This window comes from Leucoraja erinacea, chromosome 2 (assembly GCF_028641065.1).
Source record: "Leucoraja erinacea ecotype New England chromosome 2, Leri_hhj_1, whole genome shotgun sequence".
In the NCBI taxonomy this organism is placed as follows: domain Eukaryota; kingdom Metazoa; phylum Chordata; class Chondrichthyes; order Rajiformes; family Rajidae; genus Leucoraja; species Leucoraja erinaceus.
This window is the reverse complement of record NC_073378.1, coordinates 24,456,159-24,482,210: the sequence shown is the minus strand read 5'-3', so window position 1 is coordinate 24,482,210 and position 26,052 is coordinate 24,456,159. Positions and strand designations below refer to the sequence as shown.

The window sequence follows — 26,052 nt, the reverse complement described above, 5'->3', positions numbered from 1 at the left end:
AAAATCAAATACTAGAGGGTCTAGCTTTAAGGCAAGAGGGGGCAACGTTTAAAGGAGATGTCTGAGGCAAATTTTGTTTATACAGAGTGGTGAGTACCTGGAACGTATTGCCTGAGGTGGTGATGTAGGCAGATATATTAGTGACATTGAAAAGACTTTTGGATAGGAGCATGGAATGGAGGGATATGGGTTATGTGCAGGTAGGTAAGAGTTGGGCTTGGCATTCTGTTCGGCACAAACATTATGGGCCGAAGGGCCTGGCCATGTGCTGTACTGATGTTCCATGTTCTATGAGATTGGCGACCATTGGATGCTCATGGGGGTTACAAAATAAAATAAGCTTACGCCTGTTGGCAAATGTTTCTGTTTAAGGCTGACATTTTCCTAAAACAAGACGATAAACTACATGAGCCCTTGATTTGCAAGGCATTGCAGGAACTATTGTTTGATTTTGGATTATTGGATGGTTCGACTGCCCTGACCGCGGGAGAACAAGAGGAAGAAGATTAGACTTTATTGCCTTCCATCACAGTGAGGAATGTGGAATCCACTTTTGTGGATGTTTATGTTAACTTAATTGGTGCATGTGACAATCATCTGACCTTGAAACCTTGATTTTCATACACTGAGAAGTGATAGGAGCAGAATTAGGTCATTGAGCTCATTATCTTAACCCCAATCTCCTGCCTTCTGCACAGACGCCCAGACAGTCACCCTTATGAATCAAGGTTATGCCATGAATACCACTGCACTATAAAGGAGATGACTTCCAGACTTAAACATGACATGGATCTTGTGATTGGAGATACAAGGAACTGTAGATGTTGAAATCTTGAGCAAAACACAAAGTGCTGGTGGAACTCAGCAGGTCAGGCAGAATCCGTAGAGGGAATGGACAGATGACCTTTCAGGTTGAGACCCTTCTTCAGACTGATTATACCTCCTCCCCCAACACCATCTCAGGACCCCGACAGTCCTTTCAGGTGAGGCAGAGGTTCACTTGCACCTCCTCCAACCTCATCTACTGTATCCGCTGTTCCAGGTGTGGATTCCTATATATTGGTGAGTCCAAGCGCAGAGTGGACGATCATTTCTCGATCATCGGTACTTTGCACACCTTGCATGCTCTTTGTACCCTTCCATATCTCTAGTTTCCCTCTCCCCTGACTCAATCTGAAGAAGGATCTTGACCCAAAACGTCACCCATTCCTCTCCAGAGATGCTGCCTGACCCGATGAGTTACTCTAGCATTTTGCGCTGATTACGTTGGTCGTCAAGAAATAGTCATAAAGTCATACAGCATGGAAACAGGTCATATGCCCCAACATGCCTACTCTAACCACGATGCCCCATCTACGCTAATACTGCCTTTAGCCCATATCCCGCTAGACCTTTCCTATCCCTGCACCTGTCCAAATGTCTTTTAAATGTTAATATAGTAATATCCATAATTGTGTCCACTGAAATATTCTCTACTTGAGGAAGATCTGGAGCCTATCGCAGCTTAACATTGTCCCAATGTGTCTTCCAGCATATAAAGAACCTGTAATTGAAGACATGGTTGTAACCATGTTAATACAGGTTAGAAGAAAAGTATTGGTTGGAGGCCAGGTCTTTGGGTATATTTAAAGAGGAGATTGATAGGTTCTTGATTAGTTTTGGGCACCATATCTGAGGAAGGATGTGCTGGCTCTGGAGAGGGTCCAGAGGAGGTTTACAAGAATGATCCCAGGAATGAGTGGGTTAACATATGATGAGCAGTTGACGGCACTGGGCCTGTACTCGCTGGAGTTTAGGAGAATGAAGGGGAACCTCATTGAAACATACAGAATAGTGAAAGGCTTGGATAGAGTGGATATGGAGAGGATGTTTCCACTCGTGGGAGAGTCTAGGACCAGAGAGTCATTGCATCAAAATTAAAGGATGTTCTTTTAGGAAGGAGATGAGGATGAATTTCTTTAGTCAGAGGGTAGTGAATCTGTGGAATTCTCTGCTACAGAAGGCTGTGGAGGCCTTCTATGTTTTTTTGTTAATGTGGCGATTGATAGATTATTGATTAGTACGGGTGTCAGGGATTATGGGGAGAAGGCAGGAGAATGGGTTTGAGAAGGAAACATAGATAGGTCATGATTGAATGGTGGAGTAAACTTGAGGGGCCGAATGGCTTATAACATGAACTTATGAGGAAATATATCAAAGGTTATGGGAAGGCAGGAGAATGAGGTTGAGAGGGAAAGATAGATCAGCCGTGATTGATTGGCAGAGTATACTTGCTAGGCCGAATGGTCTCATTCTGCTCCTATGCCTTATTAACCTATGAAAATGTTGGTTAATATAAAAAGCATTTTCTTACCAAGCAATCTTAGTTGGTGTAAAAAGAGTGTCCAGTCATTAATAACATGAAGTTTCCTGTAGAGAATGCTGTGCAAATAATTTGCAAGTGTTCACAGTAACAGCTTTGGTGACAGCAATGTTAAAGCACACGCACACACGATAAGGCACAGCAGATCGTCTGTGGAATGCAAATAGTGCTCAGTCCTCAAACAATCCCTCGGCTTAAACATCCAGCTATCAGAGATGCTGTTTCCACGGAGATGCCCTTTCAAACCCTATGAATTACTCTCCAGTGAGCAGTCGACTCCAGACAAACATTTGGCTGATGGCAGGATAACATTCTCATCTGAACTGCTCCCTGTGCTTCCTGAATGATCAGGGTTTCTCACCATCCACAACTCTGGAAGCATTGGTAAGAAAATCAACCAAACATTTGGGATTGTAATTTTTCTTCTCCCTCCCAAGTTCCTGGAGTTCCCTGAAAGAATGCGTTTCCAGCTGTCCAGCCCAACTCCCTCTCTGCAGCAGCAGACTGGTATATTCAGCAGATGAGTGAAATGCTTTGTGCTAAGGATGGAATGAGCGAGTGAGTCATTTGTAACATATGCTGCACATTCCACAGCTCCTGGTACTCTTCAATTGCTGCTATCTTGCTGCATCTTGTGAAAAAGACAAACTAGTTTATTACAAGAGCTGAAAGCCAATTATGCATAACTGAGGTGGACTTGCAGTGAGAGGATAATCACTGTCTTCTGTCCACAACAAGCTCGTTGTCTTTTCATTTGGCTCCTGAGCTGTAAACTATTTCAAAGATAGGCACAAAATGCTGGAAAGTTTGTTTCTTTATCATTAGCTACATAGAAGACAGACAGAGGGTAATGGTGGAGGGCTAGATTTCTCACTGTATTCTGTGGCACGGATCAATGCTGGGACCTCTGCTGTTCATCAAATGTATAAATGAAAATGAAAGTGTTCTCATGAGAAAGTTTGCAGACAGCAAAAATATTAATGGGGTTGTGGAGAGTGAGGATTTAAGTTTATTATTGTCATGTGTATCGATGTTCAGTGAAAAACCTGGTTAGCTATCCAAACAGATCAGATAAACCATAAATAAATACAATTAAGCCAAACCCCAGTACATTAGGTGGAGCAAAGGGGAAGGTACAGAATGCAGAATATACTTCTCAGCATTGTAGCGCATCAGTTCCAGAGAACAACTCCAGGACTGTTTGGAGTCTGTAGACTGGGCAATGTTCAGGGACCCGGCAACGGACCTCGATGAATACGCCACAGTCGTTACAGACTTCATAAAGAAATGTGTGGAGGAATGCATCCCTACAGAACCTTCCGAGTGTTTCCCAATCAGAAGCCTTGGATGAACTTTGAGACCCGCACTCTTCTGAAGACCAGACACCAGGCATTCATGTCTGATGATACAGTGGTCTACAAGAAGTCCAGATACAACCTTGGTAAGGTCATCAAAAAGGCCAAAAGGGACTTCTGCTCCAAGCTGGAGGATGAGACAGATGTTCGGCAGCTGTGGCGGGGCCTGAATGCAATCACCTCCTACAAGGCGAAATCAGGATGTAGCTCGAATGTCGGTGAAACATCACTCCCTGACGAGCTCAATGCATTTTACGCACACTTTGACAGGGAGAATACTGATGTGCCTTCTCGAGCCCCCATTCGCTGTGATGGTATTTCAGTCTCAGTCACAGAGGCCGACGTCAGAAAATTCTTCAGAGGGGTGAACCTTTGAAAAGCACCTGGTCCTGATGGTATACCCGGTCGTGTTCTAAAAACCTGTGCGGACCAACTAGCTGGAGTTTTTACGGACATTTTCAACCTCTCACTTCTGAGGTCTGAGGTTCCCACCTGCTTTTAAAGGGCATCAATTATACCGGTGCCGAAGAAGAGCAAGGTGACGTGCCTCAACGACTATCGACCAGCGGCACTAACGTCGGTGGTGATGAAGTGCTTTGAGATGTTGATCATGGCGCAAATCAACTCCTACCTCGACAAAATCCTGGACATCCTGCAGTTTGCCTACCGCCACAACAGATCAACGATGAATGTGATCTCCCTGGCTCTCCACTCCGCTCTGGACCACTTGACAACAAAAACTCATATGTCAGGCTGTTATTCATTGATTACAGCTCGGAATTTAATACAATCATCCCCTGCAAGCTGATTACCAAGCTCTCAGATCTGGGTCTCTGCGCATCCCTCTGCAATTGGATTCTCCACTTCCTCATTCACAGACCACAGTCTGTTCGAATTGGTGGAAATGGGCCAGGCTCGATAACAATCATCACGGGAGCACCTCAAGGCTGCGTGCTCAGCCCCCTGCTATACTCACTCTATACTCATGACTGCGTAGCCGGTCATAGTGCGAACTCCATCATCAAGTTCACTGACAACACCACTGTTGTGGGATGTATCACTGATGGGGACGAGTCAGAGTATTGAAGAGAGATCGACCGACTGACCAAATGGTGCCAGCACAATAATCTGGCCCTCAACACCAGCAAAACCAAGGAACTGTTTGTGGACTTCAGAAGGGGTAGGATGGGGACCCACTGACCAGTTTATAAGGGTCAAGGGCTTCAAATTCCTAGGCGTGCACATCTCTGACGATCTCTCCTGGTCCGTGAACACTGATGCAATTGTACACATCAGCGCCTCTACTTCCTGAGAAGATTACGGAGAGTCGGTATGTCAAGGAGGACTCTCTCTAACTTCTACAGGTGCACAGTAGAGAGCATGCTGACCGTTTGCATCGTGGCTTGGTTTGGCTACTTGAACGCCCTGGAGCGGAAAAGACTACAAAAAGTAATAAACACTGCCCAGTCCATCATCGGCTCTGACCTCCCTTCCATCGAGGGGATCTATTGCAGTTGCTGCCACAAAAAGGCTGTGTTTTTTTTTAAGTGCTTTAACTGGCTGAACTAATAACAAGGGAATTTGGAAACTTTTGATTCAGAGTCTTGATATGAAATATGTTATGCCTGACCACAGCTCCATTACTTTGCAAAAGCAGATTTAAAAAATGCAAATGCTTTGTGCAGTGCAAATTCTAGTCAAAATGAGTGGTCTGGTATAACTTTGATAAATCAGCCATGTCAAGTTAGATCAATTTGCAGCAGTCTCGTCTTACAAGCGATCAATGCAAAATACAGTAACGGAATTGCGGGAGGGAGCAGGGGAGCAGAATTGATTGGCCAATGTAGTTAGTTTCATGAGCCCTGCTGGAGCGGTGCACATACTAAGACACAGTTGATAATGTGCAGTCCCAGAAAAACATCTTCTCACTACGACATTCTGTCAAAAACCAGCCCAGCTCACACCAAGCAAAGCAGCTGGCTGCGAACTCAGTGCGGGCTTGGGCAGCCTGAGAGACCGTTTATGTTGGTGAGGAGTGTTAATGAATGGAGATGAAGAGAAATGTCTTTAGTCAGTTGTGAGTCTCTGGAATTCATTGCCACAGACGGTTGTGGAGGCCAAATCGATGGATATGTTTGGCGGAAATTGATATATTATTGATTTGTACGGGTTATAGGGAGCAGGCAGGAGAATGGGGTTGAGAGGGAAAGATAGAATTGAATGGCAGAATGGCCATGATTGATGGGCTGAATGGCCTAATTCTGCTCCTTTAACTTATGAAATGAAGAAATGGGGAGAGGGTGAAGGGTGAAGGGAGGGTGGATCCAGGAGTAGGTTGAGGGTGATCTGGTGGGTGGGTATACTAGTATAGCAGGAGTGGTATGGGATCAGTCACATAGACTCAGCAATCACACAGCCTCTGGCCACCATATCCATCCCACCATCAGGTACACGTCCATATTAATACCATTTGCCAGCACTTCATAGCCTTCCATGGCAGACGAATGGAATAACTACTTTGGTTCTGTCTTCACGAAGGAAGACTTAAATAATTTGCCGGAAATAGCAGGGGACCGGGGGACAAATGAGATGGAGGAACTGAGTGAAATCCAGGTTAGCTGGGAAGTGGTGTTAGGTAAATTGAATGGATTAAAGGCCGATAAATCCCCAGGGCCGGATAGGCTGCATCCCAGAGTACTTAAGGAAGTAGCCCCAGAAATAGTGGATGCATTGGTGATAATTTTTCAAAACTCTTTAGATTCTGGAGTAGTTCCTGAGGATTGGAGAGTAGCTAATGTAACCCCACTTTTTAAAAAGGGAGGGAGAGAGAAAACGGGGAATTACAGACCAGTTAGTCTAACAGCGGTAGTGGGGAAACTGCTAGAATCAGTTATTAAAGATGGGATAGCAGCACATTTGGAAAGTGGTGAAATCATAGGGCAAAGTCAGCATGGATTTATGAAAGGTAAATCATGTCTGACGAATCTTATAGAATTTTTTGAGGATGTAACTAGTAGAGTGGATAAGGGAGAACCAGTGGATGTGTTATATCTGGACTTTCAAAAGGCTTTCGACAAGGTCCCACATAAGAGATTAGTATACAAACTTAAAGCACACGGTATTGGGGGTTCAGTATTGATGTGGATAGAGAACTGGCTGGCAAACAGGAAGCAAAGAGTAGGAGTAAACGGGTCCTTTTCAGAATGGCAGGCAGTGACTAGTGGGGTACCGCAAGGCTCAGTGCTGGGACCCCAGCTATTTACAATATATATTAATGATTTGGACGAGGGAATTGAATGCAACATCTCCAAGTTTGCGGATGACATGAAGCTGGGGGGCAGTGTTAGCTGTGAGGAGAATGCTAGGAGGCTGCAAGGTGACGTGGATAGGCTGGATGAGTGGGCAAATGCATGGCAGATGCACTATAATGTGGATTTGTGAGGTTATTCACTTTGGTGGCAAAAACAGGAAAGTGGACTATTATCTGAATGGTGGCCGATTAGGAAAAGGGAAGTTGCAACGAGACCTGGGTGCAGCAGGCAGTGTAGAAAGCTAATGGTATGTTAGCATTCATAGCAAAAGGATTTGAGTGTAGGAGCAGGGAGGTTCTACTGCAGTTGTACAGGGTCTTGGTGAGACCACACCTGGAGTATTGCATGCAGTTTTGGTCTCCTAATCTGAGGAAGGACATTCTTGCCATAGAGGGAGTACAGAGAAGATTCACCAGACTGATTCCTGGGGTGTCAGGACTTTCATATGAAGAAAGACTGGATAGACTCAGTTTGTACTCGCTAGAATTGAGGGGGGGATCTTATAGAAACGTACAAAATTCTTAAGGGGTTGGACAGGCTAGATGTAGGAAGATTGTTCCCGATGTTGGGGAAGTCCAGAACAAGGGGTCACAGTTTAAGGATAAGGGGGAAATCTTTTATGACCGAGAAGAGAAAAACATTTTTCACACAGAGTGGTGAATCTCTGGAATTATCTGTCACAGAAGGAAGTTGAGGCCAGTTCATTGGCTATATTTAAGAGGAAGTTAGATGTGGCCCTTGTGGCTAAAGGTATCAGGGGGTATGGAGAGAAGGCAGGTACAGAATACTGAGTTGGATGACCAGCCATGATCATATTGAATGGCGATGCAGGCTCGAAGGGCCGAATGGCCTACTGCTGCACCTATTCTCTATGTTTCTATGTTTCCATGCCTTGGTCATTTTACCTGTATCTATAACACAGGCCCTCTAATCCTGACCACCAATTCTTATGCCATATGCAAACTTACTAATCATACAATTATACATTAACATGTATCTAGCAAACAGCAAGTTTCCCAGACTGGATCTTGTGGTACTGGAATCTTGGAGCTCAAGATAGTCTTAAATTTGTTAAAGTTTTATTAACGATTCAGTGTAGAAACAGAATTCGGCCCTCCAAGCCTGCGCCAACCTGCGACCCCACACGCTAGCACTATCCTACACACACTTTACTGACAATTTACAATTTTACAAAGCCAATTAACCTACAAACCTGTACCTATTTAGAGTGGGGGCGGAAACCGGAGCACCCGGAGAAAACCCACACAGGACACAGGGAGAACGTACAAACTCAGTACAGACAGCACCCGTAGTCAGGGTGGAACCCTGGTCTCTGGTGCTGTGAGGCAGCAGCTCTACCCGCTGCGCCACCGTGCCACCCAAATTAAAAATCTGATGTCAATATGTTTATAGTTTAAAATCATTCTTATTTGAGAGAATGCTGCCTTGAATTTCAAACTCATAGCAGTGCAATTTTGCCAGGTCAACTGTTATTACTTTGCAAATTCAACAGGATAGACACAAAATGCTGGAGTACCTCAGCGAGACAGGCAGCATCTCTGGATAGAAGGAATAGGTGATGTTTTAGATCGTGACCCAAAACATCACACATTCCTTCTATCCAGAGATGCTGCCTGACCCGCTGAGTTACTCCAGTATTTTGTGTCTATCTTCGGTTTAAACCAGCATCTGCAGTTCCTTCCTACAGGAGATTCAACAGGTTCTCTTAGAAACAGCAACTTTGAAGCATACTCCTCCAGTTGTCCATGGGTAATGGGGCGTTCCCCCTCCCACGGTAGGGAGCTTTTGCATTTTTCAGGTTGAAATTGTGCAATCTGGTGCATACTGTAACAAGTCTTTTAACTTGCATTTGAATGCAACATTTATGCTTTAAATTGGATTAGGTATGAATAAGGTTAGGCTAAATTACATTCCTAAATACATTCCACAATAGAGCCAGGCTGATCAACAGGTGCAGCACATGAATGACTATATTCATGTATGGAATTCAGATTGTATTCATGCTGTTATGCATATATATAGAGAACATTTCAGAGAAACAAAGCAAAAGTTGGACTTCCATCACTGTTCTGCACAAATAAATCAATCAACCTTGTTCAAGAAGGAACTGCAGATGCCGGAGAATCGAAGGTAGACAAAATTGCTGGAGAAACTCAACGGGTGCGGCAGCATCTATGGAGCGAAGGAAATAGGCAACGTTTCGGGCCGAAACCCTTCTTCAGATGGTTTCAACCTTACCCTTTGAACATAGAAACAAGACGAAAATAATGCCACATATTCAATCATATATGGTTCAATGAAATTAAGATATATATGTAAAAATATATATGGAAACAGGCCCTTCCGCCCACAAAGTCCACACCGACCAGCAATCTATCATACACCAATTCCATCCATCACGCCAGGGACAATTTACAGAAGCCAATTAACCTACAAACCTGCGCTTCTTTCGGATATGGGAGAAACCCGAATATCCAGAGAAAACCCATGTGGTAGTAAGGCAGCAACTCCACTGCTGCGCCACCGTGCCACACCATTAAATTATTTTTTCTGTAATATATTTATTATGGTGTCACGTGAATAAAGATGAACACATGATTCTGATTTCTGCCCTTAGTTGTTTTCAACCTCTTCAGGCTGAAGGTCGCGACTCGAAACATCACCCATTCTTTCTCTCCAGAGATGCTGCCTGCTGAGGTTTTCTAGTTTTTAGTGTCTATCTTCAGTTTAAACCAGCATCTGTAATTCCTTCCTACACTATTTGTTAAACAAAACAGGTCCTATTCTCATTATATAATTTTGTGATCAGCGTGAGAGTGTGAGAATTTTGTGAAATGTGTGAGTCTCACACTCAATGCGTGAGAGTTGGCAGCCCTGCTAATAATGCAAACATTTTAAGCAAGTTCCAATTGTGTGGACAAAAATCACTTATTACTGCTTTATAACAGTTGTTACTTTAAGACCATTTCAGAAATTATGGCAGTCAACAAAAAAACAAATAACAAATTAAAGAAAACTAAAAAAAATAACACACACACAGGGAGAGGGACAGACACACACACACAGGGAGACAGACATACACACACACACACACACACACACACAGGGAGACAGACAGACACACACACGGGGAGCCACACACACACACACACACACAGGGAGCCACACACACACACACACATGGGGGTCACACGCACACACACACACAGGGAGACACACACACGGAGAGCCACACACACACCCACACACACACACACACACACACACACATACACTCACGCATGCACATGTACACACACACACTCACGCATGCACACGTACACACACACACACACACAGGGAGACACAGAGACACACGAGGAGACACACACACACAGGGATACACACACACACACACAAGGAGACACAGAGAGACACACACACACAGGGAGACACACACACGGTGAGCCACACACACACAGACACACAGGGAGACACAGACACACACACACACAGGGAGACACACACACACAAGGAGACACACACACACCTTTCCTTCCCCCCCCATCATCTCCCTCCCTCCCTCTTTCCTCCCCCTCTCTCTCTTTTCCTCCCCTCCCTCTCTTTCCTCACCCTCTGTTTCCTCACGCTTCCTCTTTCTCCCCTTTCTCCTTGCCTTCCTTCTTCCCCTTTCTACATTCCCTCCCTCTGTCTCTCTTTGCCTCCACCCCTCCCTTTTTTTCTTTCTCCCTGTCTCTTTCTCCCCTCCCTCTCTTTCACCGGCCGCCCAATGGGGAGTCTGGTGGGCACGGTGTAGCGTGGATTGGCGGCACTGGCTCTGCCAATCGAGTTGAAGGGCAGGAGGGAAGGAGGGAGCGAAGTTGCCCTGGCAGCGCAGAGCTCGCAAACGGCGCACAAAAGCGCTGACACCCGCTGCCCGGGACCGACGCGCTTCCCCAATCCGTGCAGATCGCTGTCATGTGGCGCAAAGAGACAAACTGTAGCAAAGACCCTTTAGCTCCGCTATAGGATCTTTGCTGTGCAGGGACTGAAGACAGCCTGTCAGCGTGAGAATTCAGTCTTCAGCGTGAGGGCGTGAGAATTGGCTGGAATGCGTGAGTGTCACGCTCAAAGCGTGAGAGTTGGCAGCCCTGATCTTCAGTAATTAAAGAAGGGGCCCGCCCTGAAATGTCACCAATCCATGTGCTCCACAGATGCTGCCTGACCCGCTGAGTTACTCCAGCACTCTGTGAAACGTCACCTATCCACGTTCTCCAGAGATGCTGCCTGACCCGCTGAGTTACTCCAGCACTCTGTGAAACGTCACCTATCCATGTGCTCCACAGATGCTGCCTGACCCGCTGAGTTACTCCAGCACTCTGTGAAACGTCACCTATCCATGTTATCCTGCACTTTGTGTCTTTTTTTTGTAGTAACACAACATTAGATTCTCACCTCAAAATGGAGTCCTAGTTTGACCTACTCCCCATCTTGATCTCTTGACTGATGATCCCACCCAACCCTGCCCCGCTCCTGACCCTATGGAACATGTGATGAATCACCCTCAAGCCTTGGTCACCTGTGTAATTATTATGCTCATCCCAGGCAGCTAATACTTCTAACCTCACCAAGATTCCCTCTCTATTACCTCACCCCTCCCGCCCACACACCCCTGAATGTGTGGGCACTCTTTGCAAATACAAACATGTGCAGCACCCGTTCAATTTGGTAAAGAAAGCTTTTGATACTTTGATCTACATTCATCTGGGTATTAAGTATAGAAGTTAACATGTTATGTTAACCATTAGTTGTACAGGACTTTGGTGTAACTACATTTGTAGGAGTGTCCAGTTCTGGTCACCTTGTTCTAGGAAGGATGTTGTTAAGCTGGAAAGAGTGCAGAGAAATTTACTAGAATAATGCCAGGAAGAGTCCTGAGCTATAGGAAGAAATTGCGCAGTGTAGGAGTTTATTCCCCAGAGTGCAGGAAGACTAGGGGTGATCTTATAGAATTGTACAAAATCATGAGGGGAATAGATAGGCACAGAGACATTTACCCAGGATAGGTGAATCAATAACCAGGACCGTTTAGACCCACCATGTTAGATAATGAGAACAGTTTGACAGTAATATAGCTTCTTTTATTATATCTGGTGTATCCAAAATTAATGTTATTTTTGCCAATTGTATCAGCATTATAGTTAAGGAAGGACATGTTCAGCACAGACATTGTGGGCTGACAGGCCCGTTCTTGTGCTGTACTGTTCAATGTTCTATCTACAATCAAAGGACATGGGCCAAACGCCTGCAAATGGGGCTAGCTTAGTTGGGACATCTTCAGCGACATGGATCATTTGAGACCATGTGCTTGTTTCTTTGCTGTACATGACTATTATCTTACATAAAGCAATGATTGGTGTGACATTTTTAATGTTGTTCATAGTTTGTTGCAAACTGATCTCCTCAGTCTGCACATGGTCCATATCCGTCCACACACTGCACATCCATGTGCCCATCAAAAACCACCACTAAACTTGCTAATTTTTAATAACTTGACTGCAAAGCCCACATTCTCACCAAAATTTACAATTTGTACCCTTTTACATTTGAATCTTGATAGTGTTTACTCCCTCCCTCGTGTCACAGTATTGGCTATATTTAAGAGGGAGTTAGATGTGGCCCTTGTGGCTAAGGGGATCAGAGGGTATGGAGAGAAGGCAGGTACGGGATACTGAGTTGGATGATCAGCCATGATCATATTCAGATTCAGATTCAGATTCAATTTTAATTGTCATTGTCAGTGTACAGTACAGAGACAACAAAATGCATTTAGCATCTCCCTTGAAGAGCGACATAGCAAACGATTTGAATAAATAATAATAACAATATTGAATGGCGGTGCAGGCTCGAAGGGCCGAATGGCCTACTCCTGCACCTAATTTCTATGTTTCTATGTTTTGATCAATAAAGCAGGCACTAAGTCATTTCCAATAAACTCTGACATAGCTCACACTTATTGGGTATGTACAAGCTTAATGAGGAACTGCATCAGTAAACAGTCGGTGTTCTGCATAAATCCTGGCAACACATCCATGCATTTCAGCATCAATAGCAACTAGAATATTGTAACTCTGTCGTGTAACTAATGCAACGTTAATCATTCTTGTTTTCAGATTGATTGAAGAAAGTCAGATTGTGCCCAGTCTTTTCCATGTTATATTGGTGAGTACCAAGTCTTTTTCGCCATTTCACTCTGAAGGGTCTGGAGCTACAGGGAGAGGTTGAGCAGGCTGGGTCTCTATTCCTTGGAGCGCAGGAGGATGAGGGGTGATCCTATAGAGGTGTATAAAATCATGAGAGGAAACGATCGGGTAGATGCACAGAGTCTCTTGCCCAGAGTAGGGGAATCGAGGATCAGAGGACAGAGGTTTCAGGTGAAGGGGAAAAGATTTAATAGGTATCTTAGAGGTAACTTTTTCACACAAAAGATGGTGGGTGTAGGATAGGTTTGGGGGGATGTGGGCCAAACCCGGGCAGGTGGGATAGTGTAGATGGGGCATGTTGGCCGGTGTGGCCAAGTTGGGCCAAAGGGCCTGTTTCCACACTGTATGACTCTAATGTGGATTGGTCCTGACCCAAAACGTCACCTGTCCATACCCTCCACAGATGCTTACTGACTCACTTGGTTTCTCCAGCACTTTCCACCACAAAACAACTTCACACGACTTCACTTTTGTTGTGGTTGGTAGAATGATCCATGGTTTAGCAGGTGATTCTGAACACTAATGTATTTTTCAAATGCAATGCGAGAGTCGTTCAGCTACTGGCTGTCAATTCAGGAGATCACCAGGGAAACAAAGGAGACAATGAGCAAGGTAGATAAAAATGCTGGAAAAACTCAGTGTGTGACCAAGGGTCTCGACCCTAAACGTCACCTTTTCCTTCGCTCCGTAGATGCTGCCTCACCCACTGAGTTTCTCCAGTATTTTTTATCTACCTTCGATTTTTCCAGCATCTGCAGTTCCTTTATCACTGAAGGTTGTGAGCTGTGGGAAGTGGGAGATAAGCGGCCAGATCTCGCTACTCCCTGCAGTGGTTTGTTCTGTACTTCTTCATTTCAATGTGTTTGTGGTATTGCACCTTGTTCCCTTTATACTGTATCTGTACATTGTCGACGGCTCGATTGTCATCATGCATTATCTTTCCGTTACCATGGATACCATGCAACAAAAGTAGTTCACTGTACCTCGGTAAACTAAACAAAACTAAAAATACACATGGCTAACGGAGAGGCGATGGCAAGTGGGGTCAGGAAACAATGGTACGTTATTGGCATGTACCCAGGTGACAGGGAAATTCCATTTTTGCGTATAGTTCAGCAAAAATCTTAATGTACATAAGCACAATCAAACCTAAATACAAGTGTGTAAGTATAATAGATTACAACGAGGCAGTGCACAAGAGTCAGCACATTTCCAGCAAGTGGTTAACAATGTACAGTGTTAAGGTGGCCATGATGGCTCATTGTCCTGACGGCCGGCAGTACTGGGCCCATTGTCCTGACGGCCGGCAGTACTGGGCCCATTGTCCTGATGGCCGGCAGTACTGGGCCCATTGTCCATGTGGCCAGCAGTACTGGGCCCATTGTCCATGTGGCCAGCAGTACTGGGCCCATTGTCCATGTGGCCAGCAGTACTGGGCCCATTGTCCTGACGGCCGGCAGTACTGGGCCCATTGTCCATATGGCCAGCAGTACTGGGCTCATTGTCCTGACGGCCGGCAGTACTGGGCCCATTGTCCTGACGGCCAGCAGTACTGGGCTCATTGTCCTGATGGCCAGCAGTACTGGGCTCATTGTCCTGACGGCCGGCAGTACTGGGCCCATTGTCCTGACGGCCAGCAGTACTGGGCCCATTGTCCATATGGCCAGCAGTACTGGGCTCATTGTCCTGACGACCAGCAGTACTGGGCTCATTGTCCTGACGGCCAGCAGTACTGGGCTCATTGTCCTGACGGCCAGCAGTACTGGGCTCATTGTCCTGACGGCCAGCAGTACTGGGCTCATTGTCCTGACGGCCAGCAGTACTGGGCTCATTGTCCTGACGGCCGGCAGTACTGGGCCCATTGTCCATATGGCCAGCAGTACTGGGCTCATTGTCCTGACGGCCAGCAGTACTGGGCTCATTGTCCTGACGGCCAGCAGTACTGGGCTCATTGTCCTGACGGCCGGCAGTACTGGGCCCATTGTCCTGACGGGCAGCAGTACTGGGCCCATTGTCCTGACGGCCGGCAGTACTGGGCCCATTGTCCTGACGGCCGGCAGTACTGGGCCCATTGTCCTGACGGGCAGCAGTACTGGGACCATTGTCCTGACGGCCGGCAGTACTGGGCCCATTGTCCTGACGGCCGGCAGTACTGGGCCCATTGTCCTGACGGGCAGCAGTACTGGGCCCATTGTCCTGACGGCCGGCAGTACTGGGTTGGGCCTACAGTTGATCTCCTCAACCACTATAAAGAAGCTGAAATGATGGAAGTGTGGGCCTCAAAGCAGTTGTGAATGATAAAAGAAGGGAGATAGTGAATGAAGTGTCATGAAAGGGGATGAAGTTGCCTGGTTGTCTTTGATAAGAGAGTGGAAGTTAAGGGACTGAGGGAGGGGGCGTTGTTGTCAGGGTGAGGTGTAAAGCTTTACACCATAACAACAGTTCACTGTAAATGGGGACATTTACTGAGTTGTGCTTCGTTGTGCAATACTGGGAATTCACATTTTAGTCTTTATGGAAGTGCTTTTACGGTGCACTCTATCGTCTTGTTTCCCCATTTAGTCTTCGCCACCTCTCATCCTGAACCTCACAGCTGTTGCTCTGTGTAGATTTACGTGGCTTCCAGCACCTTATTTAACTTGTGGCTCTTGTTTGAAAGCCTGACCTTTTCTGTGTCTCAGCCAACCCCAACAGAACCTAATCCATCTACATGTTTCAGAGTTGTAACTGAGAAACTATCAGATTATATTGTTATTATTATTATCATGTGCACCAAGATAGTGTAGACTTGTGTTGGTCTATGTTGTGGTGACAACCAGTGAGTGGCCAAAACTACACGAGAAAAAGTTGTCCTATAACTTCCCTGCTCTTACTTTTTGTGCCCTAGCTAATAAAGGTTTAGGTTTATTATTGTCATGTACAGAGGTACAGTGAAACATTTTGTTTTCATGCGATCCAAACAGATCAGAGACACCATACATAGATACAATCAGAACAGTGGGACAGTCGAGCTGCTGCCCCACGGCGCCAGAGACGCGGGCCTGATTGACTGTAGGTGCTGTCTGTGTGGAGTTTGTATGTTCTCCCTGTAACTGCGTGGTTTCCTCCAGGTGCTCTGGCTTCGTTCGACATTCCAAAGACTTGCAGGTTTTTAGGTTAATTTGCTCTGTGAATTGCCCCCTAGTGTGTGGGATGCAAAAGTGGGATAACATAGAACTAGCATCAGAGTGATCGATATCTGTTTGCACGTTGTATCTCTCAACTCAACTAAACTCAACAATCAGTTCAATAGGTGGAGCAAAGGGGAAGATACAGAGTGCAGTTCTCAACATTGTAGCGCATCAGTTCCAGAGACAAAGTCCAATGTCCGCAATGGGGTAGAGGTGAATCGTACAGTACCTAGCTCATGGAAGGACCGTTCAGAAGCCACTCTCCAGCTCAATGCAGAATTGTGTGTTGTTGCAATAACTGGAGGACCGTGTTCAGTTCTGGGCACCCTGATAGTGAACGATGTTGTTAAGCTGCAAAGAGTGCAGAGAAGATTGACGGGAATTTGGCAAGTATTGGGGACCTAAGCTATAGGGGGATAGAAACATAGAAAATAGGTGAAGGAGTAGGCCATTCGGCCCTTCGAGCCTGCACCGCCATTCAATTTGATCATGGCTGATCATCCAACTCAGTATGCTGTACCTGCCTTCTCTCCATACCCCCTGACCCCTTTAGCCACAAGGGCCACATCTAACTCCCTCTTAAATATAGCCAATGAACTGGCCTCAACTACCTTCTGTGGCAGAGAGTTCCAGAGATTCACCACTCTCTGTGGGAAAAATGTTTTTCTCAGCTCAGTCTTAAAGGATTTCCCCTTTATCCTTAAACTGTGACCCCTTGTCCTGGACTTCCCCAACATCGGGAAAAATCTCCTGTATCTAGCCTGTCCAACCCCTTAAGAATGTTGTAAGTTTCTATAAGATCCCCCCTCAATCTTCTAAATTCTAGCGAGTACAAGCCGAGTCTATCCAGTCTTTCTTCATATGAAAGTCCTGCCATCCCAGGAATCAGTCTGGTGAACCTTCTCTGTACTCCATCTATGACAAGAATGCCTTTCCTCAGATTTGGAGACCAAATGGGCAACTTAGGACTTTAGTCCTTGGAGTGCAAGAGGCTGAGGGGTGGTGATCTTATAGGGTCTTTTACCCAGAGTAGGGGAATCGAGAACCAAAGGACTTAGGTTTTAGGAGAAAGAAAAGATTTAATAGGAACCTGAGGGGCAACATTTTCACACAGTGGGTGGAAGGTATATGGGCCAAATGTGGACAATGGGACCAGTGCAGGTGGGTCACCCTGGTCAGCATGGGCAAGTTCTGCCGAAGGACCTGTTTCCATGCTGTATCACTCTGTGACAACTTTCCTTTAGCTGGGTGACCAAAACTGAACATTGTACTCCAAGTTCAGCCTTACCAATGTATTATAAAACTGTAACATAACATCCCATCTTCTATACTCAATACCCTGACTCATCAAGGGCATTTTATCAAAAGCCTTCTTGACCACTCTTGCCACCTGCCACCCGGTTTCAAAGAATGATGTACCTGCAATGATCCCTGTGTATCAGTTTTCCCCAAGGAGGAAGACATGTGAGGCAGTGAGATCAGTGAGATCAGTGCGGAGAACTCCAGTTTAAATTCCATTTGGAATATTTTGGAGGACCAAGGAACCAAGAACCAAGAACCAAGAACACCAATGTGCAAGGGCAGTTTGAGATCAAAACGGAGGAGGTGTTAAAGTTAAAGGGAGGAGCTGTCCCTTCTTGTACAGGGCCTCAGCATTCATGGACCAGGGCTCTTGAAGAGCATTAAGGTGGATAAAAACCTGATGTGATTCAGCCCAGGTTATTGAGAGAGGCAAGAGGAGATTACAACCGCCTTGGCAAAGGTCTTTCTGTCTTCTCTAGCCACAGGTGAGGTCAGGAGGACAGGACAGTAGCTAACATTGGTCTATTATTTAAGTAGGGAAGTAGAGAGATTCGGGGGAATATTACATGGGTGAGCCTCGGATAAGTATTTGGAAACTCATTTGGAAGAGAATGGGTTTATTCGGGACAGTCAGCATGGCTTTGTACATGGCAGGTCGTGTCTTACTGATTGTGCTTTTGGAGGAGATGATGAATAATAATAATAATGGATGGGATTTGGGATTTATATAGCGCCTTTCTAGATACTCAAGGCGCTTTACATCGCATTATTCATTCACTCCTCAGTCACACTCGGTGGTGGTGAGCTACTTCTGTAGCCACAGCTGCCCTGGGGCAGACTGACGGAAGCGTGGCTGCTAATCTGCGCCTACGGCCCCTCCGACCACCACCAGTCACTCACACACATTCACACGCAGGCAGAGGTGGGTGAATTGTCTTGCCCAAGGACACAACGACAGTATGCACTCCCAGCGGGATTCGAACCGGCTACCTTCCGGTCTCCAGCCGAACACTTAGCCCATTGCGCCATCTGTCGTCCGAATGAATACGTTTATTGACCAGGTCTGTACACATACAAGGAATTTGCCTTGGTGCTCCACTCGCAAGTAACATCACTACATACAATAAACAGTATAGAATCAAACATAAAACATTCAAGATAAATCGATGAGGGTGGGGCGGTGGATGTTGTTGACATGGATTGGAGTAAGGCATATGATAAAGTCCCTCATTGTAGGCTGATCCAAAATAGTAAAATGCACAGGTCACATGGATTCAGAACCGGTTTATTCATAGAAGGTAAAGGGCTGTGATGGAAGGGCAGTATAAGTGGGGAAGTCATGGAGCAGTTATATATGGCTTTGCTTAGGCCACATTGCGTGCAGTTCTGGTTGCTCCGTTACAGGATGGATGTGGGGGCTTTGGAGCGCGTGCAGAGGAGGTTTACCAGAATGATGCCGGGATTAGGGGGTACAGGTGCAAAACCTTTTATCCGGAGTTCCGGAAACCGAAAAGCTCCGAAAACCGGACATTTTTTCCAGGATGTCGTCTGCACACCAAAGCTCGCATTTGGCGCGAAACTTGACCCGAAACGCCCCACGGTCAACCCAGGTCTGCACTACTGTAGCGGCTGCCTCCTCCCCGGAGACTGGGGAGACACTTAAACATCTGAAAAGCATTGCTTAAATGGGCGTCCGGCCGCGGGCGGCGCCGGTTGGAGCTCCGACCCCGGCAACTCTACCCCTGGCTGCGCGGTGCTCCAAATCCAGCGCGGCCCGCGGCCGGACGCCCGCAGCCCCAGCTCCGCGATGTTCGGAGTCGGTGGCCACAGCGCTCCGGAGCTTACTACACGCCGACCCGGTAAGGCATTGCCTGCTCCCTGCCTCTCCTACCAGGTAGGGGACTAAGAATTAAAGTTTCCCCCTTCACCCCCCCCCCCCCCCCACACACATAAAATCCCTCCAAACTAACTGACTAACATTTAAGCAATGATTTACAATGATTCCCCAGTCTCCGGGGAGGAGGCAGCCGCTCCAGACTTTTCAAGCCACCCGCGCTACCTACCTAATCTACGCTAAAAATCTTCCATTCGGAAATCCGAAAAATTCCGAAACCCGAGAAGTGTCTGGTTGCAAGGCTTTTGGATAAAAGGTTGTGCACCTGTATTAGCTACAGGGAGAGGTTGTTTACACCAGTTCTTCAGATATGCTGCCTGACCCACTGTGTTAGTCCATTTAACTCATCCATGAACCATGAAATTAAAGTGATGAGAGGAAAGTCCAGGATTGGGGATGTGTAAAGATTGGGGAGGGGTGGAGAGGGGAAGGGGGGGGAGGGGAGTCAGTCTCAGTTTTCCCCAACGACAGAAGGAGGAGGAGTTGTACAGTTTGGTAGTCACAGGGAAGAAGGATCTCCTGTGGCTTTCTGTGCTGCACCTTGGTGGGACCAGTCTGTTGCTGAAGGTGCTCCTCAGGTTGACCAGTGTGTCACGGAGGGGGTGAGCTAGTATTGTCCAGGATGTTCCACAGTTTGAGGAGCATCCTCCCCTCCAAGACCAACCTCCCATGAATCCAACTCCACTCCCAGGATGGAGCCAGCCTTCCTGATGAACTTGTTGATCCTATTGGCATCCGCAATCTTCGCCCTGCTGCCCCAGCACACGGCAGTGAAGAAGATGGCGCCTGCCACCATTGATTGGTAGAATATCTGCAGCATCTCACTGCAGACGTTGAAGGAGCGAAGCCTTCTCAAAATGTACAGGCGGCTCTGTCCCTTCTTGTACAGGGCCTCAGCGTTCCTGGACCAGTCCAGTTTACTGTCCAGGTACACTCCGAGGTATTTGCACTCCCTGGTAAACTGCACATTCACACCATTGATGGAGGCAGGGGACAGGGGTACTCCTCTCCTCCTAAAGGCCACCATAAAACTATTAGTCTTGTCGGTGTTGAGCTGTGGGTGATTCAGCCCACACCACTCAACAAAGTTGTTGACTACACCTCTGTATTCAGCTTCCCTCCCCTCACTGATGCAGTCCACAATTGCAGAGTCATCTGAAAACTTCTGCCGATGGCAGGAGACGGAGTTGTATCTAAAGTCCGAGGTGTAGATGGTGAACAGGGAGTGCAAGAGGCCCGTCCCCTGTGGGGCCCCTGTGTTGCTCACCACCATGTTCGAGACGCAGTTCTGTAACCTGACATTGTGTCAGTCCAGTCAGGTAGTTGGTGATCCAGGACACCAATGGAGCATCCACCCTCATCTTTGTCAGTTTGCTCCCTAGCGGTGCCGGCCGGATGGTGTTAAAAGCTCTGGAGAAGTCAAAACACATGAATCTTAACAGTGCTCCCCGGCCTATCCAGGTGAGCATAGGAACGATGGAGCAGGTGGATGATGGTGTCCTCAACCCCCATCTTTGCTTGGTAAGCAAACTGCAGGGAGACCAGGCAGGGTTGAACCAGGGGTCGCAGGTGAGTGATCACCAGCCTTTCCAGGGACTTCATGATGTCTGAAGTCAGCGCCACCGGTCTGTGGTCATTGGAGGAGCTGGGACGCGTCCTCTTTGGTACAGGAACCAGGAACCAGGCAGGATGTCTTCCACATCACAGGAACCATCTCCAGACTCAAGCTCAGGTTGAAGATATGCTGGAGTACTCCGCACAACTGGCTGACACACACACGCCTTGAGTACCAAGTGCTGATACCACGGGACCTGTGGCTTTGCCTGGGCCGAGTCTGTTAGCTCCTTGCTCACCTGTTCAACCTTGATGGTCAGGCGCGACAAAGAAAGGGCAGAGGAAGTGGACCAGGGGGATTGAAGGGGAGAGTCTGTCGGGGAGCAGGGGCGAGGGTACACAGAAGACGGAAGGGTTGTGGTCAAAGGTAGATCTTCAAGCTGGAGGCCTGTGACCACTGGAGTTCCACACACATCTGTGCTGGGATCTCTGCTGTTTGTGATATGTATACATGGTTGTAAATGTGGATGGGTTGGTGAGTAAGTTTGCTGACAACACCAACATTGGAGTAGTTGCAGACAGTGAGGAACATTGTCAGAAGATGTCGATCAGCTGCAGAAACGGGCAGTGAAATGGCAGATGGAGTTTAACCCGAGCATGTGTGAGATGTTGCACTTTGGGAGGTTGAATGTAAGGGGAAGATGTACAGTTCATGGCAAGACCCTTAACAGCATTGATGTGCAGAGGAATCTCGGGGTCCAAGTTCATAGCTCACTGCAGGTGGCAGCACAAGTAGATAAGGTGGTAAAGAAGGTGTATGGTATGCTTTCTTTCTTTGCCAGGAGAATTGAGTGTAAGAGTCAGGAAGTCATGATACGGCTATGGAGGGCATGTGTGGGCAAATGAGATCAGTTTAACTGGGCTTCATGTAGGGCAGGGACAATTTGGGCTGAAGGGCCCGTTCCTGAGCTGTACTGTTCTCTGCTCCATGTTGTAACTGTGAACATAACACAGTACATGACAGGAACAGACCCTTTGTTCCACATGGTCTGTGCCAAACATGATACCAAGTTAATGTGCCCTCCCCTACCTGCACGTGATCCATATCCCTCCATTCCCTGCACATCCAAGTGCCTCTCAAACACGCCCATCGTATCTGCTGAAGACACGGTTGACGGTATTGGAGCAAATCCCTTGGGGTTATAGGGCCTTAATGAAGGAAGCAAGATCCTTAATGAAATTGTGGATTTCACCAAAGAAAATGAACTTTTTAAAATTCAAGACTCGGGTATGTAGCAGAAAATTATTGAAAGCAGGATGATTCAGAGACAACAAAATGAAAAGCATGCTTTGATCAATGCGGTACCTCGTGTTTGGATTACTGTTATATGGATCAGGGTGTTTTCTAAATTTCAATATTATTTTTAGATGATAGGTTTTTGGGATAGCTTTATTCAGGTTGTGACCATCACTGGAGGTACAGGTACTGGGTTGGTGTAAAATATCCAGCACTAATTAATAAAGAGTGTTGTGGAATTGTTGCATTCAGTTGCGAAGTGGGTTACATTTTAATATAATGAACCTGATGTCATTTAATTTAATGGAGCAAGGATGTCCTACTGCAGTTGTACAGGGCACTGGTGAGACCGCACCTGGAGTATTGTGTGCTGTTTTGGTCTCCTAATTTGTGGAAGGACATTATTGCTATTGCAGGAGTGCAGCGTAGGTTCACCAGGTTAATTCCCGGGATGGCAGGACTGTCATATGATGAGAGAATGGGTCGACTGGGCTTGTGCTCACTGGAATTTAGAAGGATGAGAAACATATCAATTTCTTAGAGGATTGGACAGGCTAGATGCAGGAAACATGTTCCCGATGTTGGGGGAGTCCAGAACCAGGGGTCACAGTTTAAGGATAAGGGGTAAGCCATTTAGTAAGTAAGTAAGTAAGTCATTTTTAATTATTAAGCACTTTTAAATCAAATCACGTTGATGCCTAAGTGCTTTACAGAGAAGAAATCAGATTACCATACATCCATATAAACTAAAAAAATAAAAAAGACACAACACACTATAGAAATTAACATGAACGTCCCACCACAGCAGAATCGACACTTTCCACTGTGAGGGAAGGCACTAAAAAACAAAGATCTTAGAGCAGAGCAAGATGGGCTACTCCTGCGAAATACAATGGGCTGACGTGTAGTACGCTACGGAGGGGATCCTGGGCATTTTTCCCCGCCCATTTTAGTAACCGGAGCCTACCTGACCCGACCCGACTCGCAGTGTAATCAATGTTGCGGGGCAACAGTTTGTGTGTGTGATATAGGGTTAGATTCATAATTCTGTCAGTTCATACTTCCTGTCAAGAATAAAATTTGACTCTGGTAATTGTCTTTTTTAATGTTTTTTAAATCATTTCTTTTTAAATGGCTCACAAGCAGTGTTTGAGTTGATTTTGTAGTAACCGGAACCGACCCGACTCGCAGGGTAATTGACATTGCGGGGGAAGTTTTTGTGTGTGATATAGGGTTAGATTCATAATTCTGTTAGTTCATAATTCTGTTAATTCTTGTTAAAGAATAAAATGTTTATAAACACACATACATGAATGTGATATAAATGTAAATAATCATATAACACAAACAATTATATTTCTTCTGATCCAATGATGAACTTTATTTCAGACTAGACAAGGGACATTAAAAAAGAAACATTGTAAACCTCCCCGCAACTTCACACACATTAGGCCTTATCCCCCCCCCGGCACTCCCTCGCCTGCCCCCACACTACAATGTCTCCCCCCCCTCCTATGCCCCTCTCCCCGCTCCCGCTACCCCCTCTCCCCCGCTGCCCCACACTCTCTCTCCCCGCTGCCCCGGGCCGCACACTCCCTCTCCCCGCTGCCCCGGGCCACACACTCCCTCTCCCCACTACCCCGGGCCCCACACTCCCTCTCCCCGCTGCCCCGGGCCCCACACTCCCTCTCCCCGAGCCACACACTCCCTCTCCCCAGATCGGAAGCAAGATGGCGGAACAAGATGGCGGAGCAAGATGGCGGAACAAGATGGCGGGGGCTGGTTGCTAAAATGGGTCTATAATCACCCATGAATCCGCCCATCAGCGTACTACACGTTTGCGTGAGAATAACCCATCTTGCTCCGCTATAAGATCTTTGCTAAAAAGTCCAGTCCTCCTCCTCTTAGGACTGAGATTAGGAAAAACTGGAGTATTGTGTACAGTTTTGGTCTCCTAATCTGAGGAAAGACATTCTTGCCATAGAGGGAGTACTGAGAATGTTCACCAGACTGATTCCTGGGATGTCAGGACTTTCATATGAAGAAAGACTGGATAGACTCAGCTTGTACTCGCTAGAATTTAGAAGATTGAGGGGAGATCTTATAGAAACTTACAAAATTCTTAAGGGGTTGGACAGGCTAGATGCAGGAAGATTATTCCCGATGTTGGGGAAGTCCAGGACAAGGGGTCATAGTTTAAGGATAAGGGGGAAATCTTTTAGGACCGAGATGAGGAAAACATTTTTCACACAGAGAGTGGTGAATCTCTGGAATTCTCTGCCACAGAAGGTAGTTGAGGCCAGTTCATTGGCTATATTTAAGAGGGAGTTAGATGTGGCCCTTGCGACTAAAGAGATCAGGGGGTATGGAGAGAAGGCAGGTACAGGATACTGAGTTGGATGATCAGCCATGATCATATTGAATGGCGGTGCAGGCTCGAAGGGCCGAATGGCCTACTCCTGCACCTATTTTCTATGTTGTATGTTTCTATGATGGCATTTCATGCTGACCCAGTACAGCAGTGACGGTCACACACTTTTACTGTCGAAAACTTTTAATCACCTCTTTAATGTTATTCATTTTATGTCATTTAGTCCAGAATTTTAAAACAATAAAAATCTTTTTGATTCTGCTTACCTGAATGTACCATGAATTCAAATGCATCAAGTATGCTTTGATAACACACGACAGTGAGTGTTTGTGTGTGTGATGTTGTAGGAACATGCAGCTAAAGCAAACAGCAACATTTTAATCGATAACAGTGAAGTGTATGAGAACACCAGAGAGCGGGAGTGTATTCCACTCTGTTAAAAAAGGCGGCTGACATACCATCCTCGGTGTTGTCTGCTGTTAGTGCAAAGCCCAGGGGAATAATTGTGGGTCTGCGCTCTGCCTCATCAATGTGCACAATGGAGACGTTGACTGGGAGAATCTCATTGCTGTTTCACGAGCTGTTACTGTGCATGTCGCTGCAGAACGGGACTTTAATGATGCCTTAACGAAGTGGAGTATGATCAGAAGAGCAATCTTCACCTGTGCTAATGCTTGTGTCTGCTGGCGGAGGACTGCTGGCAGTGTAGTTCAGCCTCCGGGGCAGGGTGTTAATACAAGTGAGAGCAGCTTTGCTGATTGCGGGAAATAAACTTGCTGTAAAATATTAAACACCAAAAAACATTAGCATACTGCAGAACTGTTCATTATCACAGTCAAATAAAACTAGGCTGGAGTTATAATAATTGGTGCTGCTATTCAAACTGAACCCAGTACAGTGTATGAAGTTAGCGTTATCTTTCCTACTAAAGTCGGTAGCCCTCCCTCCCTCCCTCCCTCCCTCCCTCCTTCAAAAGATGCCTGTTCTCGCGCCTCAGTGAAGATTACTGCCCGTACTCTGTACGTCCACCGATTGAGTGACTACTTGTGATGGGAGGGGACAAGGTGAAGGAATCCACAGTTGAGTGCCACTAATGTTCAGCAAAACTGACTCTTTTCCTTCTGTGGCACTGCACCCAGTGATGATTCATTCATTAGCTGTTGGAATTTGTGC

The 26,052-nt window shown here is 46.4% G+C and overlaps 1 protein-coding gene across 2 annotated transcripts in view; it reads left to right on the top strand.

The window, feature by feature from the left end:
• Nucleotides 1–26,052, top strand: part of ulk4 (unc-51 like kinase 4) — a 315,218-nt gene that overhangs the window by 189,070 nt on the left and 100,096 nt on the right. For both annotated transcript variants that reach the window (XM_055653277.1, XM_055653269.1), the window contains exon 31: nt 13,202–13,250. In XM_055653277.1, the coding sequence (XP_055509252.1) occupies nt 13,202–13,250 (49 nt within the window). The remainder of the gene's footprint in view (nt 1–13,201; nt 13,251–26,052) is intronic.